Genomic DNA, 19,748 nt, shown 5'->3' with positions numbered 1-19,748 from the left:
CACCCACTCCAGACGTCTATTGGAGTTTTTATGGGAGAAAGGGGTCTGTGTGAAAAGCACGACTGAGTTACTCTAGTGTCTTGCGTTAGATTATCGCATTACCAAACGTTGGGCGCCATGTAGTGTAGTTCCTATATTCCCAGTAGGCTCTGCGCATTGGAATAATATAAACAGCAGTGTAGACGTAGGACTGAGGTCATCTAGGTCTCTACTGACTATGTTAGACTTAATTAGGTTTTTTGCCAGCTAGGTCAGAGGTCACTAGAAACTTTCTTGAATGCTCAGGAAAGGGTTAACCGTCCTGCTTTAGACAAGAAGGGATTAGTTTCTGACAACCGCATAAACATGACAACTTTGCTCCCTCAGAATAAAGAGTGTATCTCTAGAGTCGTGTGAAAACAATAGACAGCTATTTCACTCAGTCAATCGTGCATGCTTAATTTCACCAGAGTGCAGAGAAATAGAGAGACGGGCGTTTTCAATAAAAGGTGTTATTTTATTGAGCAGTCTTCTTTCTCATGCAAGAGAAATGAATTTGCACAATTGCAATACTTATTATAAAGTAAAGTGCGTACAGTAAAAGTAGTATTATGAAATAATACTGTAAAAACATTGATATGGTTTCTTAGCCATATGATACTTTAAAATGGATAAAATATATACATACATAAAAACATTGACTAACGAACTCAACTGGTGCTTCTAAGATACGCCTACCCCGGTGTACCTGACCTAAGCCTAATACGTGGGAAGGAGTAAGTAAATTGCAGTTTTAAGTTAAGTTAGGTTTTTGCCAAGAATCGGAATCAAGAATTCTCTCTAAGGTTTTAATCAGCTCCGTACCTTGGTTATAGAATGAATGAGGTCTTTTATCTCGCTTCTCCGTATTCGATCTCCCAGCAACTCGCGAGGGTGACTTGGGAACACCGGAGCTGGATTTTCTCGGCTGGAGAAAAAGACAGCGTCTCTCTCAGTGCGTCGAAGGGAGGGGCGTTTTCCTTTGGCTCTAGCAATAGCTGGGCTCCCGGGCAAGTAGAACGTCGCTCTGCTCCCCACCACTGTGTGTTTACTTAAGGCAACGTTGGTATATTTATACCTGAAAGTTTGACCTAAGGTTGGACATAAGACGTCACTAAGAACTAACAGTTCTTTCTGGACTCCAGGAGTTCTTGTGCAAATCAAAACAAAAGCAGGGGGAATTCCCGGGCTGCTGGAGGCTTGGTTTGTTTAAAGAACGTGTTGTGCTTTCTAGGAGTCTATGGGAGTAGCCTTGCCGTGTTTTGGACTGCATGGGCTATTACTAAATATGGATATGATTCCTATGCCTTTATAAGGATGTTATTTGTTATAACCACATAAGGGCATGAATCGGGAATATCGAATTAGGGTCCTAGATAGAAATACAACACCTTTACCTTACAACTTCCCCTCACAAACAATACTATACAAACAAATCCATCAAATAAAACAAATACATCAGCATCTCCTTTCACTATTCCTCAAAAACAAAACATATCACGCACACCAGCACAACAAAATCTTGCAAGCGCAACACCTCATAATACTCACCGTCACAAAGTACAAACATACACCCACCTTTCAAACTACACAAATGAACAAACTCAAATGCCAAGCTTTCTCTCTTCCACCACACCTAACATACATACAGCAACTCTCTTCCTACCGCTTCTCATCCAATGGACATTTTAGAAACTTACTACATGACCCACATAGTGCAACACCACCCCTGACTCATACACCTTCCACCCTAAACACACGCAAACAATATAAGCAGCGTGCCACACCTCACAACGGCACTTCTCCAGGTCTACTGCGCAACAAGGCTACAGCACAAAAACAAGACGGGGCACCAATTTACTCTCAAACACCGTCCCCACCTTCTACACATGCAGACCCATTAAAATACCTTCTTAGCGCCCTGGACGAGGAACACAATATAGAACAGCTCCACTATTGCTATACTCATACAGAAAGCTCAATCTCTAAACTGTCTACTAATAAATGCTCTCTAAAAACAAACATCACATCTACAACCTTCTCACTGACGCAAAACCAGACATTCTATTCATAACTGAATCATGGTTGGGAGATGATATGGCTGCAGTCCTGCATGAAGCCGTTCCTCTAGGCTATCAAACGATCACCCTAAATCATATAGGTAAAAAAGGAGGTGCCTCAGCTGTAGTGTTCAGGCAAACATTACATATCACTAAAGTGGACAACGTCTCCATAAAAGATTGTGAGGCTCTTTTCACCAGATGCAATCCAACACCATCTTCCTCCTGTAACTTCCAGCTCCTTTACAGACCTCCACCTAGCAAGGCGACATTCCCAGACACACTTCTAGACATGGTTTCAAACCTGATAACACTACATGCCAACCTATGCATTCTGGGTGACCTCAACATTTGGCTTGACAAACTCAATATGCCCCATCCAAAAACAATAATTGCTGGCCTAGACACACTGAACGTGCATCAGATTGTCCCAAACCCACACACAATGCTGGACACATCCTAGATGTCACCCATCGACCATGGAACAAACTCACTTTGGAACACTTAGAAAGACAACTAACATCCAGTACAGATCTGGAAACAAATTGTTCAAAGACTATATGAGTGGCTATAGGAAGCTTTTGATATCTCAATACCAATCAAAACCACACAACAGAAGAAAACAGGCACCTTGGAGAAATACAGAGATAAAAGACAAAAAACAACAATTTAGAAAGATGCAACGTGCCTGGCTCAAAACGAACGGCAATTAAGACAAATTTCACTTACAGAAAATTAACAGATTATACAAGTCAGCCATCAAAAAAGCAAAGAAAAGGTACTATTCAGTCTGAATTCTGAATGCTAAATGTGCAACTTAAGAATTCTATGACATACTCAATGAATTTCGTAAACTGAAGTGCCTAGAAGGAGCTCATCCCGTTACTCAGGATTCCACAGACAAACCATTACACGAACAAAGCAAACACGTTGGACTCGTACTTAAAGCAAACTTATACATACGCCCATTACTAAAGAAAATAAACTTGGACCCGCAGAACACTGACAACTATAGACCCAGTACAAATAGACCTTCACTGGGCAAACTTATAGAAAATGCAGCGTTCACCCAGAGGTCACAATTCATTGAAGACAATGCCATACTTTCAGACTTTCAAACGGGATTCCATTCGGGAAGAGGCACAGAATCTGCCCTCCTTGCCATCTGGGATGACTTAAGAACACAGTTGACTGCAACGGGGGTGCTGCACTACTTTTCTTGGACCTCTCAACAAAGCCGGCATAGAGGGGACTGCTCTAGACTGGATTGCATCCTACCTTCGCAAAAGAACTAATGTCATTTATACCCCACCTTTCTCGTCCAAACCGTACACCACAAAAGTAGGGGTCCCTCAAGGTTCTATCGTCTCGCCCATGCTTTTCAACATCTACATGAAGACATTACCGGTACTGATCAATAAATTTCACGTCACATGCTATAACTATGCAGATGACACGCTAATTCTCCTTGAACTGGAATTCCCCAAAGACATTGGAAACTTACCAATTTTTTGTTATGTCAGAGCCGTGGATAAATGGATGATCGATGAATTCCCAAGTGGACAAACTAGCAAGCTCAAGCTCTGTTACTATAAAAACTCTGCGACGAATCTTCCCCAGTTTGGGATTTCCACACAAGGTCCAAGCTACCATCTCCCTTGTTCTGTCGAAAATCGATTACGCCAATAGCCTCTACCACGGATCACCTTTACCAACAATGAAAAGACTACAACGGATTCAGAACGCGGCTGCCAGACTACTCCTACATATCAAACAGCGAGACCACTTCTCCTCTGCCTTGAAAGCCCATTTACTGGTTACTGGTTGCCAGAAGATCCACGTTCAAGCTGCTTTGTATTACCCGAAAAGCAAAACATGGAACGGGACTGCTCTCCATCCGGAATAAAATCGCCAAACACTTTCAACAAAGGAACGTCTGCTCTAGAGTGGAACCTCGCCCCAAAATTCAAAGATACAAGAAAAAAACATGGGTTGCACATCCTTTTCTGTTCAAGCAGCCACACTATGTAACTCTACCCCCAACATAAGATCCATGTGTTGTAATTAAGCAGCAATTAGGTTAAGCATTAGCAAAAGACATCCTGTTTTAGAGACTATCTTGTCTGTTTTGTGGAATCCATTTTGTATTTCTGTCAGCCATTTTGTTTGCCATGTGCTACCATGTGCTCGCCATGTGCTCTTTCCTACCTTTCTATTAACTGCTCTTGAAATCTGCCTAGAGACAAGATATATTTAGCATCTTCCACCTTCGCACACGCTCAGTTGAGCTTGCAGCTGCTGTAGTCTGTAACTGTCAGGATGTGTCCACCAGAATTAGCAAACTGTTAGCTCCTCCCACCTGTTGCCTGTACACTTTCTGTATGAGCTTATATGTACCTACAACCAGCATTTTGCTTGTACCGCCTTCATTTGAGCCCCTGTGTGGGTATAAAAGGACCAAGCTCCTTCCATTCAGTGTGCTACTTCATACATTACCGAAGGGTGCTGTGTGAATGTAGTTCCACCTCATGAGGTTTAATAAACTCTGTCTTTTCTATTCCAGTTTCTGTGCCAACTTCTTCCTATTGGTCTGAGGACCCTGTGCAGAGAAGGGAGAACCCCTAGCACTGGTAGGCCTTGCTGAGGTCCACTTCCACACATGGACAACCACCTTATCTTCAGAAAACCACTCAAGAATTGGCTCTTCCCCACATAGGCATCATATACAAACAGAAATATACAGCAAATCCCTCTGTATGTAAGCATTTATTTGTACTATAGATATGTACCTATATATGTGTATTATAGAACAATTAGGTTTTTAAACAAATTAATAAAATTAATTTTCAAGTACAACACTTGAAAGCCAGAATATATTTAATGCATCTTTAATCCACATATACTTACTTCCTTTAAGCATCTAAATACCTTCCATGTACTTGGATCGATATATGTATTACTTTTCTACTAATTCAGCATATCTAGTGAACTTCCCTATTTCACACCCTATACCTCTCTCAATATATCCTCTACCTCAACTCTGACTCATCTCAAACCTCTTTCTATTACTCTTTCCAGTGCACTACCCTATTTCTCACCCTATACCTCTATCAATATCTTTAATCTGCATATACTTACTTCCTTTATGCATCTATATACTTTGCATTTAGTTATTGATCTATATATTTATTACTTTCCTTCTAATTCAGCATATCAAATGCACTAGCCTATTTCACACCCTACACCCTATCAATATATCCTCTACCTACACTCTCTCGTTCAGCAACAAACCCCATACCACTACTATGATCCCCAAAATAACCCTTTCTAGACTCTTCCTTACTCTAGCCCTCCTTGCATCATCTCATACCTCTTTTACTATAATGATCCCACAAAATGTAGCCTTTCTAAACCCTTCCCTCGGACTCTTCCCCTTCACATCCCTTTTACTCATCCCAATCCTCCTCCTACTACTATGACCTCCAAAACCAATAGAAAATGTCTAAATCCTTCCCTCTTCTCTCCCTCCACTATCCTTTTTAATCCAAATAACAGACTAACATGTACACTCATATTTCACTATACTAATCTTTTATAGGTTCCAGAGTAGCGGGCTACTCGCCGAAAAAGCGCTTCCAACACCTCAATAAGGGTAGCAAGTGCTATATAAATGCAAACCTTTTCTCTCTTTTATCCCTCCTTCACCATTCTCAATACAAATAACTGACCAACATATCCACCACTCAAATTACTTTCATATTTCACTACACTAACACCACTATTATTCTATGGGTTCCAGAGTAGCTTGCTACTTGCCAAAAAATGCTTCAAAACCCCATCAGGGGTACCAAGCACAATATAAATGCTGTACTGTCCTTCCACTATTCTTCTTAATCCAAATAACTGACTAATATCCACCACTCAAATTACTTTCATATTTCACTATACTAATTCACCAATAATCCTTTATGGGTTCCAGAGTAGCGTGCTATTCACCAAAAAACGCTTCAACACCCCATCAAGGGTAAAAAGCGCTATATAAATGCAAACTTTTTTCCCCTCTTCTATCCTTCTCAATCCAAATAACTGACTAATACCTACCACTTAAATTACTTTCATATTTCACTATACTAATTGAACACTAATCCTTTATGGGTTTCGGAGTAGTGTGCTACTCGCCAAAAAAGAACTTCAACACCCCATCAGGGGTAACAAGCGCTAAATAAATGTAAACCTTTTACCCTCTTGTATCCCTCCACTATCCTTCTCAATCCAAATAACTGACTATCATCCACAACTCATATTTCACTATACTAATCCTTTATAGGTTCCAGCGTGGCCTGCTACTCGCCGAAAAAATCGCTTTAACACCCTATCAAGACTAGCAAGTGCTATATAAATGCAAACCTTTTCCCTCTTCTATCTCTCCGCTACCATTCTCAATACAAATAACTGGCCAACATGTTCACCACTCAAATTACTTTTATATTTCACTATACTAATACACCAATAATCCTTTATGGGTTCCGGAGTAGCGTGCTACTCGCCAAAAAAGAACTTCAACACCCCATCATGGGTAAAAAGCTCTATATAAATGCAAACCGTTTCCCCTCTTCTATCCCTCGGCTATCCTTCTCAATCCAAATAACTGACTAATATCCACCACTCAAATTACTTTCATATTTCGCTATACCAATTCTAAACAAATCCTTTATGGGTTCCGAAGAAGCGTGCTACTCCATGAAAAAGCGCTTCGACGCCTTGTCAGTAGTAGTAAGCGCTATACAAACGCAATTACAATACAATACAAACTAGAGGAAGAAATCAAGAGCCTCAATTTACCAAAGGCCACAGAGAAGAATTACAACATTCTAAAGAATGTATTAAATTCACATCAACTTTATATTAGAGACAAAAAAAATAGGAAGTGAAGAAGAGATGAAAATTATTACATGAATGGTAGAATGTTCACGTTCGCTCGCAAATTTGAGGACATCAAATCTCGATCCAGTCAGTCCACTGAAGATACTAAGACACCCGCAACTTGGATGTGCAGCCAGTGAATCTGATGTGTCCAGTGTCACTAGTGACCTGAGTGACACACGCTATGTTAACTCAGTCACTGCAGGTCGTTCTAGTAATATAACATTCTCCTCTTTTTCAGTAAAGCTGGAACATTACAGAAAAGGAACGAGACAGAACTTCAACAAATCAAACACAAACATAAGAAAACAAGAAGGGGTGGTCACTCAAACAAACACAGACATACAAGAGGGCATGATGACCTGGTCAGCATCGCGCAATCAGAATAACTGAGAGTGGGAACCCACACTATGTCCAGTTTTACCAAGGGCAATATTCTTAATTCTATTGAGACGAACAGAGAATCTAATAGTTGTCAATCTAACTATGATCTTTATGTTGTTGAGACCAATGACTTAGCAAATGATTAAGTTTTTGTCCAGCATCAAAACCAGACTTTCTACAGATTCACATGAGTTTGTACTAATTTGTACAACGCATGGAATTAAAAAAAGGTTATGGAGGAAAAACAAATGTTTATTGTATACCAACCGGGATCCTTTACAGATCTGCAAAGGATGTAAAAGCCCTGCATGTATACTGTTATCTCTAGATGAAAGTGTATGTTCTGCTCCCACAACGCTAGATTTGCTGTCTGACTTAGACATAACTTCCAATTTGAACATAGACAGTGGCTTAAAACCTACATCTACATTTGTATCGATGTTACCATCTGATAACTTGATAGATTCCTTCTACAAGGCAGTCATACATGATCTATATGCACTTGAAGACAAGTCTTTGCGTAAACAAAAACCTTTTAAGGATAATCTACCCAAAGAAGAATGCTTAGCACTAGTCACACTCTCCAGGACACCCGATATCATTATCAAAGAGGCAGACAAGGGGGTAACATAGTGATAATGCACAACACAGACTACAACAAAGAAATAGCGAGACAACTATCAGATGGACTGGCTAACATTAGACTATCATGTAATCCATTGCATATCATCACTAAAACAATGAAACCCGACTAGCTTATTGTCAGGAACAATTTCTTATTACAGATGTTGAATTTAAATACATGTTTAATCCTTACCTAAGGTCCACTTCTGTATATTTACCTACTACCGAAGATCCACAAGGGGAATGACTTTCCCCCTGGAAGACCTATCATTTCTGTCATAGGCTCAGCAACAGGACACATCTCAGAATACAATGATGTATTTTTACAACCTTTAATCCAAAACTTATCGTCTTACACACAAGACACAAACTATGTTCTTAATTAACTAGAAGACATTAATTGCGTGGAGGAATTTAAGTTTGTAACTTTGGATGTTAGCTCACTATACACTTGCATTCCACAGGACAAAGGTATGTCACCTCTTGCATCCTCCCTTTTGAGTAGGGATGCAACACTATATCAACATACAATGATGATCATAGTCTTGACTTGAATAGTTTTAGAAAACAGTATCTTTCTACACCATGGCAAGTGGTTCCGACAAGCATCAGGTGTTTGCATGGGTTCATCATTTTCCCCATCATATGCAAATTTATACATGGGAGTGTTTGAAAAACCAAATGTATGGACAGCATGTCCGCCTGAGAGTACACAACACATTATGTACTGGAGACAATATATTGATTATATATTTATCATACGGGCTGGCAATAATGCACAGCTGGAGACATTTATTCACTACCTGAATGGCAACACATATAATTTACGGTTCACACATCAGGTGAATGATAAAGAGATTGAATTCTTAGATGTGGTACCGTTCACAGATGGCAAGAAAATCTGCTCATGATCGTTTTGGAAACCCACAGCTTGTAACTATCTTACATGCTACAAGTTCACACCCTAACACACAGATCAATGTGATTCCTCTGGGTGAATTGACACGATTGAGACATAACTGCAGTGATGACAAAATCTTTCTGCAGGAATTGGAATTACTTGAGGATCGTTTTATACAGAGAGGGTATTCTGACAAATACTAGTTCCGTGCCAGAAGCAGAACTATGACCAAATGATTTTCTCTTTTGATAGAAAACAGAAATAAACAGAAAAAACTACTGAAAAGAACACTGGTTACTCGCTAAAGCATACATGATATTTCTTAAGTGTTTAATAGACAATGGCATCTCTTAAGACTAAAGCCTGTACTGTACTGTCCAAATTTATTGCACACAAATCTAATATTATATATAGTAGGGGCACCATTTAGCGCAGCATGCTATGTCCCAGTTTCATCCCGCCCACAATACAACCACATGGGAAAACAGGACTACTCGAAAGACCTAACGGTTTCTTTAAGTGCATGCAATGTTAATGTCTGCTAATTTGCTGCTGATAAAACTAAGAGTTTCCAATACAATACTTCTAGCAGACATTATATAAAACAGTTCATAAATTGCATTACCAAATGTGTGATTTACTGTATTGTATGCCAATGCGGCTTCATTTATATTGGCAGTACTATAAGACCACTAAAGGAATGCATTCAAGAACACATAAACATTAAAAACATCCATCCCAACTATACCCTGGCTACACACTATAACTTAGCTCACTCTACTTCAGAACTAATTAACATCAAGTTCCATGGAATAACCCATGCAAAATGCAATCCTAGAGGCGGTGTCAGTATATTAGCACTTAGAAGAATGGAGACTAAATGGATAACCACATTACGAGCAGTAGACCAGAGCCTAAATGTGGACAGGGAACTCCACGTGTTTCTTACTGATTAACAATATTCTGTGAATTAAATGATTTGTTCTTCTGGATACATCTGCATCAATCTCTGTATATTCTCATGTTGTTGCGAGCAGCAGATTTGAATCTCTACTGGATTATTAACTATGTCTGCTTCACTGTTAATAAGTACATTTACCTTGTAAACTTATGGCAAGACACGCCTTTACATGGTTATATTATGTTACATAAAATGTGATGACTATTTTGACTTGAATTACGCGAACAATCAGCTCAATTAAGCAAAGCGCTTGTTCGATCTTCTCTTTCCTCATTAGCTCCAATCTCTATTCTTCTACCATCAACCAACATAATACTTTTAATCACACTTTGGGATTTCTTCTTTTTTTCTTTGTATGAGACATGTATATACTATGATTTTAAGTTGTTTGACTTATCAGCAAACACAACACTGCATTGCATCCCCCCCTTTTCATGATATAGATAACTTTAGTTCAAACCTAGCAGCGCATTTTATTCTACTAAAATATAGGCGTGATTCTTATTATGTTCTCAGGGACTCTGTTCAATAGAGTCACTCTTTACTTGTGATAAACCCTTACTTATAAGGTATCCACGTTCTTTCCATAATGTATACTACTTGATTTTAGACTTAAAAGGGCATCTCTTCAAACATGCCCATGTTCCTTGCTACGTTCTCAGGGACTCTGCTCTACGCAGTCCCTTTTCACTCTTGAATACATCTGGGTATGTCCTGTTCCGTTAAATAGGAGGCGTACAACAGTGGCAATACGCTTACAAAGACGAGGACAGAATTCCGCATAGGTAAGCACTCTGCTTGGAAAACTTTGTTTTCTTAACAGGGTACCGCACATCATGAACATTTCCCAAGTTTAAATACTTTGGTAGGCACACATAGCTTAACTTTAGCTCTGTTCAGAAAATGCTGTTTTCTTTACGGGGTACCACATATCTTAAATACTTCCTGGATTTAATAACTTTGGTGGGCACACATAGCTTAACTTTATTTGTTGACAAATGGGGAACGCGCCTTTTGATTATGGACACAAGTTTTGTGTGTATTTCACTGACTACGGGTATTACAATTTAACCTATTTTTATGCCACGAAGTACCTTCTACATACATTAGGTATGTTGCATATGCACTGCCAAACATTTTATTTTTTATATGTTACAGAATGGAGCTTACTTTGGACTCCTTCACTTGGTAATATACATTGAACTCTTAGTTTCAGATCTCTTAACTTAGGTAAGACCTGTGTGACAAGAATGTTTGCAGATAGACCCATGTTTCAAACTTTTACCACTTTCTTCACTGATGTTTCCATTGACACTACATTTTCCTTTCTAGTCCAGAAATCTATTTAATTTTGTTATGCTTTAGAGCCATCATTTTAGGGATCTTTAAACTCCTTATCACCCAATTGGGAAGCTACTTTCTTTTTTAAATGACGGTATTGTGTCCTTCTTTTATTTTTTAACTAGGTGCACAAATTTTTCTCATATCAGTGAGCTGATTTTACAACAACCTGAGACTGGCAACTACTTACAATTTTTTTTAACGATTTGGGCAGCCTGCCACAGACGGTTCCATGAGAGTTCCAACTTTCATCAATAGACTGCCAATATTCTTATGGAGTTTCCTTAGCCCATTGGAATTCCTTTATTTGCCAACAGTCCCCCTGCTTTCTTTTACCAGTGCCAGATGTTGCGACATCATAACGTGTGGAACACCACTTTTTAGAGATGCTGCTTCAGATACTAACCAACAGAGTTTGGATTCTACAATTTGGAATAATGAATTTCGTATCTAATTATTTGAGGATGGTCTTATTGAACAATTAGATCTTTAATTTCTAAGACCATCACTTTCACAGCAGTTCTCAATACTTGTTCATTTTGTGATAACACTGGTTCTATACTTTTTATATAAGCTTCTGGTGCTCTGAGGATCACAATCCAATTTTTCTTTTTTCACTTACACTATCTTATGTCACTTTGAGGATTCCATTACAACAGCGTCTTCACACCCCTTTTTTCACAACATGGGTAGCGTATCCTCTCATTACATTTGTATTGCACTGTGATTCTGATTACGCGATTCTTCTATCTCCTTGCTTGTCCCTTTTGTTCATTCCATTTTTTACTTTGCATTCTTCTTTTTCTGCCTTTTTCAACAAATAACTCATTATAATGTATATTTTATTTCTAACATCTCAAAGCCTTGAAAAAGTCACTGTGTGATGAAACACGCGTTGGCTATTTCTCAAGAAAGAAAATGTGAACTTTTGGATGTACTTAAGACCATTAGTTCTTACACACACAATAAACTGTTCTTTGTTTTGAACAACAAGTCCTTAACGTTTGGACCTCATACTAATTTGTGACACTGAGTGCTTGGGTTTTTTCTATAACAGTTGTATACATTCTGTTTCTTAGGCTACAGTGTGTATGCCACACCTTGGGTAGCAGGGTGTGTATAACCTTATAGCACCATCTTTTTGTACTAGCATTTTTTCACTATACAATACCCACAATAAACATAGGTCTTCTTAACGTGCAAATAACAAACCACTACTACCCTTTTTAGGCCTCGCCTAATCACCGAGCAAGCGCTGCTTAGGAGTGACCTCTTGGAATTGGTCTGCACTTTTTTGAAAACTTGTGCATGAACTGCACTGTTTCCATTGAGCGCTCTTGCATGTACGGCATCCACCTTGTGGGAGCAAGCAGCTTCACCATCTGTTTCCAATTATCGCGCCCGCGCCGATTAATTGGAAACAGATGGCACTGCAAGGTAGATGCCGTACATTCACGAGTGCTTTCACTTTCTTGCCGGCTCTTTGCTTCGTCCTGCTAATGGCTCCTCCCTACTGTCGCCTTCCCTGTTCTCACTTGTGTGCTTATGTCTGGCCTGTCACCCCTCACAATCCGCTGTGCCTTCTCCCCCACCCCACCTAACCGGGGCTCTGCTTTCCGCCGAAGTCAAATAAATAAATAAGTGTATCATTTAGGAAATAGCTGTGCACCTAATGCCATGTCGGCACAGGCAGTATTAATATTTTACGACACCAGACCCACTTCCATGCCTCCGCCAAGTGCCCGACCTACCCCTGCCTACGAGATGAATACACTAAAGGCAATACACAGAAGAGACAGCGTGTGTTCCACCCAGCCTGGACCAATCCAACTTCTTTTAATTGAATATGCAGCTTGTCGCTCACTTATCATTCGCAATTTCATTGTTTCAGCGCATTTCAGCCCTCATGGAACACGCTTCCGCGTGATGACGTTTCTGGCCGTTCTGTGGCCGAAACGATAACTTCAGATGTTTTCTGTTCACGCCAGTGATCTGATGAAGGGCTACAGGTTCAAAGGACTCCGTTTTGCAGAAAGAGTTGAGAGCTTAATAAACAAGGAAAATGAATGTCCATCAAATACTTGTATGGGTCCTCCCCGATATCAATATATAATGAAAGTTGGATGGATGTATTTTCCATTACAATACCTGATAAAAATCCAATCATTATAAGCTAGAAGGTGTGTGTTGCTCAATCTGAGGATGGGCCAGTGACCCTTTAGTTAGGGAGACCAGATTTTTAGAATGAAAAACCGGGGCGACAAAAATCAGAATATGTTTTGGCCACACAATTATATATGTGATATATACTGGTATAGTAGAAACAAATTCCTCATGATATATGCACTTGATGATAAGTCCTACAGGAAGCCCAATAGAGTGTGACTACTCAGTCACTAATAGTATTGTGTATATATTGATTGCCCCAGTTACTGTACTTCACAAAGTTTATGTCTATGTTTATGTCCATTTAGGTACTTTACAACAATTGTTTTGAAATAGAATAGGAGCTAATATGTATGTAGTAGAGTGGTGTAGTGGAGTGGTACTGTAGAGTGGTGATGTAGAATGGTGTTGTGGAGTGGTACTGTAGAGTGGTGCAATAGAGTAGTGCTATAGAATGGCACTGTAGAGTGGTGCTGCAGAGTGGTGCTGCAGAGTGGTGGTTTAGATTGGTGCTGTAAAGGGGTACTGTAGAGTAGTCCTGTAGAGTTGTGCTGTACAGTGGTGTAGTAGAGTGGTACTGTAGAATGGTGCTGTATAATGGTGCTATAGAGTGGTGCTATAGATTGGTGCTGTAAAATGGTGCTATAAAGTGCTGCTGTAGAGTGGTGGTGTACAGTGGTGTAGTACAGTGGTACTGTAGAATGGTGCTGTATAATGGTGCTATAGAGTGGTGTTATAAAGTGGTGCTGTAGAGAAGTGCTATAGAGTGGTGCTGTAGAGCGGTTTTGTAGAGTAGTACTGGAGAGTGGTGTTGTGGAGTGGTGCTGTACAGTGGTGCTATGGAGTGGTGGTATGGAGTGGTACTGTAGAGTGGTGCTGTGGAGTGGTATTGGAGTGGTACTGTAGAGTAGTGCTGTACAGTGGTGCTATAGAGTGGTGCTGTAGAGTGGTGCTCCACAGTGTTGCTATAGAGTGGTGCTGTAGAGTGGTGCTTTAGATTGATGCTGTAAAGAGGTACTGTAGAGTGGTGCTTTAGAGTAACTGTAGAGTGGTGCTGTCGAGCTCTTCAACATAGCTAAAAAACATTGCAAAAGCCAATTGCTGTGGCCAAAAACTTATAAAGGTCCCAAAGGCGAGACCTATTGGCTATGCCAATGCTTGTTTATATTGATAACCAGGAAGAAGACATTTTTCATAGCGGAAGATAAGATAATTACTGAGTCAGGAAACCTACAGAATGAAACAATGTCTGATATGGGTAAGGTTATAAGAGGTCTTACTCAGAAGATCTCAACCAGGTTTTTTAAGAAGGCATTGCTTGAATATTGTAAATTGGTTAATTTGTTTATTGTAGTTATTGGGGTTTTTTGAGTAAAAAAATTAAAGGGGCAATGTAGTGAAAGTGCTAGAATGTAGTAACACAGATTGGTGGGTTGGAGTTAGAATGTTATGATTAGACAGTTCGTTTTTCAGTTTAAGGCAAGAGTTAGAAAGGAAGACAGGATATCTGTAATGCCTGCAGTCGTGTCACCAAATTCATTCAAGAAGATTTCCTGCATGAGGTGCATGTTTGTCAGTCAACAAGAAAAGGCGCCTGCACCCCTGCCAACAAAAACCCTTTAGGAAGAACCTCAAACTCTTTCCTGGAACTTGATGATTTTACCAAAAGCATGTCTGTAAGGTTGAAGCTCAGTCCGGCAGAACTCCGGCCTAGTCAGCCAACAACAGACCCAGAAATCGTTTTGAAATAGGCAAAGTAGCATCTAAATCCAGGACCAATCAAGAAACATTAGAGCCAGAAAAGAAATGTGAAGAATCTGTTTGTTTCTTTGAATAAATAGATCAAAAAAATCAAAGCAGCCCTTCTGTGGCAAACTGTTAAAGACTCATCTGAACCAACGAATGGCATAACATTTTCTCCAAAACAACCCATTCTAGTCACTTATGAGAGTCGCTAGCTGCCAAAATTGTGAGAGATGTGCACATCCTAATGCCACACCTGTCTAACATTATAAACCTTTCCCTATAACAAGGCATTTTTCCTGATAGCTTAAAAATAGGGCAAGTTTTTCCTCAATTAAAAACGAAAAAAACAACTAATGATATAGAGGACCTCTACAACTATCACCCGGTCCCTCGGCTCCCATATCTGGCCCAAATCATCCTAGATATTTATGTCAACCTTCAACTAAAGCAATTTGTCAAGGACAGCAAACTGCTGGATGAGGTCCAATTGTTGTTTACAGAAAGATAAAGCACGGATACAGTCACACTGCAAAGATCGGATGATGCTCTTAGAATCATGGACGGTGGAGACTCTTGCTTGACACCAAGCCATCGTTTTATACTGTTAACCATAATATCTTTATTCGCATCATAAAACACTGCATGTGCTTTGAAAGGCATGTCCTTTAGTGACTTAAATCAAACATCTAGAACTGATCTCAAGGGATCAAAGTGGAACTGGCACTGTTGGACCCTGTTGAAATCTTGCAAGAAGTCCCTTGAGGCTTGGTCCTAGCTCCTCCCCTTTTCAAGATATACCTGGACTGGAACAATTGGTTACTCCCTTAAATGAAGAGGGGTTATGTTTCTCTAACATTTTATGTTGCTGTCCTACTATCTCTGAATACTCCAAATCCTTAGGCATCATGCTAGACAAAATAATATATTCCTTTGGCCATATCAATTCAGCAACAAGAATCACAAATTAGCAACTGGAGCTCATCAGGGTGATCAGCCACTTCCTACCCACTTGAAAACAGTGATACAAGCTGGTCCCGTCCAAACTGGATTATGAGAATGCCAGTTTAGCAGGAATCCTCAAAACGCAACTAGCACCTATCAAAGACTCACTGCACGCAGCTGTTCATCTGGTTTCGGAGCTTGACCAGTATGAACACATCACCCCAACCCTGTCTTCTTTAGGCTGGTTTCGATACTGAAGAGAGATCCACATTTAAAGTTCACAGAAGCATTCACTCTGATCAACTGCACAAGAAAATCTGCTTCTGTAGAGGCTCTGGTCAACTTCATACTACTGACCTGCTACTACCTGAAATCTTAGCCTTCAGTAAAAAAATAAACTTAAGTCAGTCCTTTTCAAAATGTGTTCCCAGAGTCTGGATTTTAATGGGTCCTGGCATTCAGACATTAACTTCTTTAGCAATGTCCCAAAAACAAACCCTCATAGACTTAAGCTTCAAAAAAATATTTTGCACCCTTGCCCACTCTGGTTGGATGATCCAAAATATGTGAGTGCATTTGACTACGTATGTAATTGATGTCCCTCCATCCTTCTGACTAGAGATTGAGCATATTGTTACTGGACTTTGCTTGTATAATTATTATTGATTTTGACTTCCCATTGTGTTCAAATAATGTTTACTTCTTAACTTCCTCCTGTATGTCCCTGTTAGTACTGTTTGCACCTACATATGTTCTGCTGCATTGTGTAAAGCACTCTTATGCTCTAGAGCCTGGTACGTGCTGGGGAGATCGAATCAGTCTGACAAGTGATGCAGAATCAGGCCCTTGGAATGTAGACTGCTATCTCACCATGTACTGGGAGCAATGAGAATTCTCTTGCCTAGGCTTCTTGTGCCAGCACAGAAACTTGTCTTTTGACTTGGTCTTGCTTGAAGACGTGGATAATGGATCTGGTTTGAGACAGTGACTTGGAGTGACGCATGCCTAATTCTTGGAGCACAACCAACCATGTTTCTTGTGTTCAGCAGCATAAAGATTTGTTTCCTGGTCCCTGATGACCTCTGGATGCATTAGGTATGACTGAATCATACCAAAGGCAGACATCGTGAAGACTCTTATTGGACCTACTGCAGGGTTGGGCCTACGAGTCTCTGTGGGTCCGTGAACACAAAAACAAAAAATAAAGGACAACGATGTGCATTTTCTACAGTGTACAAATTATGGTTTGCATGGCTGTTGTGAGAGTTATGATTATCAGTGGGAATCAAACCTTTGTGTTTCAAGTCAACTCTGATTTTTATGAGCATATATACACACACGCGCACACACACATTCAGTGTGTAATATATTATTTCCATGGCTGATGGCGGAAAGGGAGCAGCCATGGCCCTAAAAAGAAGCGATGTCTTGAGCGGATCATAATGCTCCTGTCCTCCCTCAGCAATGATAATAAGTACACTAGGTGCATTTGCACAGATGATTTATGCCATGGTGTTTCTGCATATGTTTTTTAAGTATTTAATCAAAGCGAGGATGCAAGAAGTTAAATTGGTGCAGTAAAATAATAGCACATTGGAGAGGCATGGTGACAAGGAGCAGAGTTATTTCCCTATGCAATCTCATTATAACATGCAATCTGTAAGGTAGTTCGCAATGTTTTCCTCAGTTGTTGTGAGATAAAAAAAATGTAATATCACCTTTGTAGTGTAGTAATAATAGTCTGAATCTGCAATTATTAGTACAGTTGCTTTAAATTACATAACATAGGGCTACATTTATTTTTATTCACATGGCATAATATGATCATGGTCATCAAAACAGAGCTGGGGTTTTGAGACCATATTTTGCAATCAATATATCCCCATGTTGAGACTACTTTTTTTTCAGATACATTCAAGTCCATATGCTGAGAGTGAATCCATCTCAATATTCTCTCTCTTAAGACATTGCGCTTGTCTTGATATAGTCACTGCATTGACACTATATGCCCTACGTTGATATGGCATATGTATCTGTGTACTTGTGTACCGATAACAAATTCTCATAATTAATCACCTATACTAAGACCAACGATGCCCCTCTTTTGTCTGTATGTTCTCCTCAAAGTGACATTAAACAGTAAGGTTCTTATCACACGATACTCAAATCTTACCGTGGTTTGACCAGAGGTGGGTTCCACAATACCACTTCTATTTTTGTCGTCCTCAGAACCTGAAAAAAGCCCAAAAAAGGCATTAGTAACTAAACTGGACCAGTTGGGAGTACAGTGTACTGCATTAATAGAACATGTTGTAAGTTACTGGGAAGTGCTTTCACTTAATGGTGCTTCCCATGTTGGGAGTCTGTGGAAGTGCGCAGCTGCGCTAATGTAAGGTATAATAGTCTAGTGGTGGTTTGGCAATTCCATCTTAACGGCTTGTACTGGAGAGCAGTGAAGTCACTTTTACTAGCATGACACCACACATCACACTTGTGCTTTCAGGCATTAGCTTGACACCGCAGTTTAAGATATATGATTTTATGTTGCCTTCGATCAGGACCTTTACACCCGCAGACCTCGTCCCCACAGGAGGTAAAACACCCACTATTACCTGACATTATGCTTCCTCCTATCCCCTCTCCTCCTTAGCCCCTTGAGTTGGACAAACCCATCAATGAAGACAAGATTATCTCTGCCATATCTAATATGCAGTCCAGCAAGACACCTGGACCCAACAGTTTTCTCGATCGAGTACTACCGGAGGTTCAGTACTGAGTTGAACCCCTTCTTACTCAAAATTTATACAGAAGTAGCTAAGCAGGGCGAATTCCCCCGGATTAAACCTAGATTCAATTGTAGTTATCCCCAAACGTGTAAACCCCCCTCAAGAACAGTGGCATAACAAAGGCGCCCGAGCTCCAGGGGGCCTGCTCTGCACAGTACCTTGGCTTGATAGCTCCTAAGTGAGTCAATAGGGGGGCCCTTCTGTGTACTTTACAGGGGGCCCCCTCAAGTTTCGTTAGAACACTGCTCAAGAAGTGCTCCTCCTACAGGCCTATTTCCTTCGTCAACACCAAAATTAAGCTCTATGCTAAAATCCTGGCCAACCGGCTGCAAACCACTTTAGAATTTTTAATTCACCACGATCAATGGCAATTCATAGCCGGGCGTAGCACCAGACATGGAATCAGAAAGGTTCAGGTGGCACTCTCTAAGTTCTCGAGTGCTGCTGCTTCTTCTAGTCTTCAAGAAGGCATTCGACACAGTTGACTGGCGTGTTTTTCTGGGGAAGAACTTGAGGTGCCCTATTAGTGCCCTTTACCATCAGCCCCTTTCACAAGTCTGGTTCAACGACTTACTGTCGGATTGTTTCCCTATCCAGAGAGGCATGCTGCAGGCTGTCTCCTATCTCCATTACTATTCATCCTTGTGATAGAACCCCTAGCTTGGCTCATACGCTATGATGCTCAACTGAACAGGTGGTCGTGGGATGGAGGGCCAGAGGAGAGGATCGCTCTCTATGCAGACGATGTTCTACTGTTCTTCACTGACCCCTAGACTTCAGGGCCCTGCTGTCTCAAAATCCTTACATTATTTGGCAAAGCCTCTGGCCTTCGAGTGAACACATCCAAATCGCTACTGCTCCCAATCAGAGGTGACGCCGGCGCACACTTGTGGCAG

General features: G+C 40.3%; 1 protein-coding gene across 1 annotated transcript in view; it reads right to left on the bottom strand.

Moving 5' to 3' along the window:
• Nucleotides 1-19,748, bottom strand: part of ZFHX2 (zinc finger homeobox 2) — a 545,334-nt gene that overhangs the window by 204,172 nt on the left and 321,414 nt on the right. Inside the window, exon 6 of the mRNA XM_086923724.1 lies at nucleotides 18,240-18,298. Within this exon, the coding sequence (XP_086779850.1) occupies nucleotides 18,240-18,298 (59 nt within the window). The remainder of the gene's footprint in view (nucleotides 1-18,239; nucleotides 18,299-19,748) is intronic.

Source organism: Lissotriton vulgaris, chromosome 5 (genome assembly GCF_964263255.1).
Source record: "Lissotriton vulgaris chromosome 5, aLisVul1.2, whole genome shotgun sequence".
Lineage (NCBI taxonomy): Eukaryota > Metazoa > Chordata > Amphibia > Caudata > Salamandridae > Lissotriton > Lissotriton vulgaris.
The sequence above is the reverse complement of the archived record's forward strand: the minus strand, read 5'-3'. Positions and strand labels throughout refer to the sequence as shown.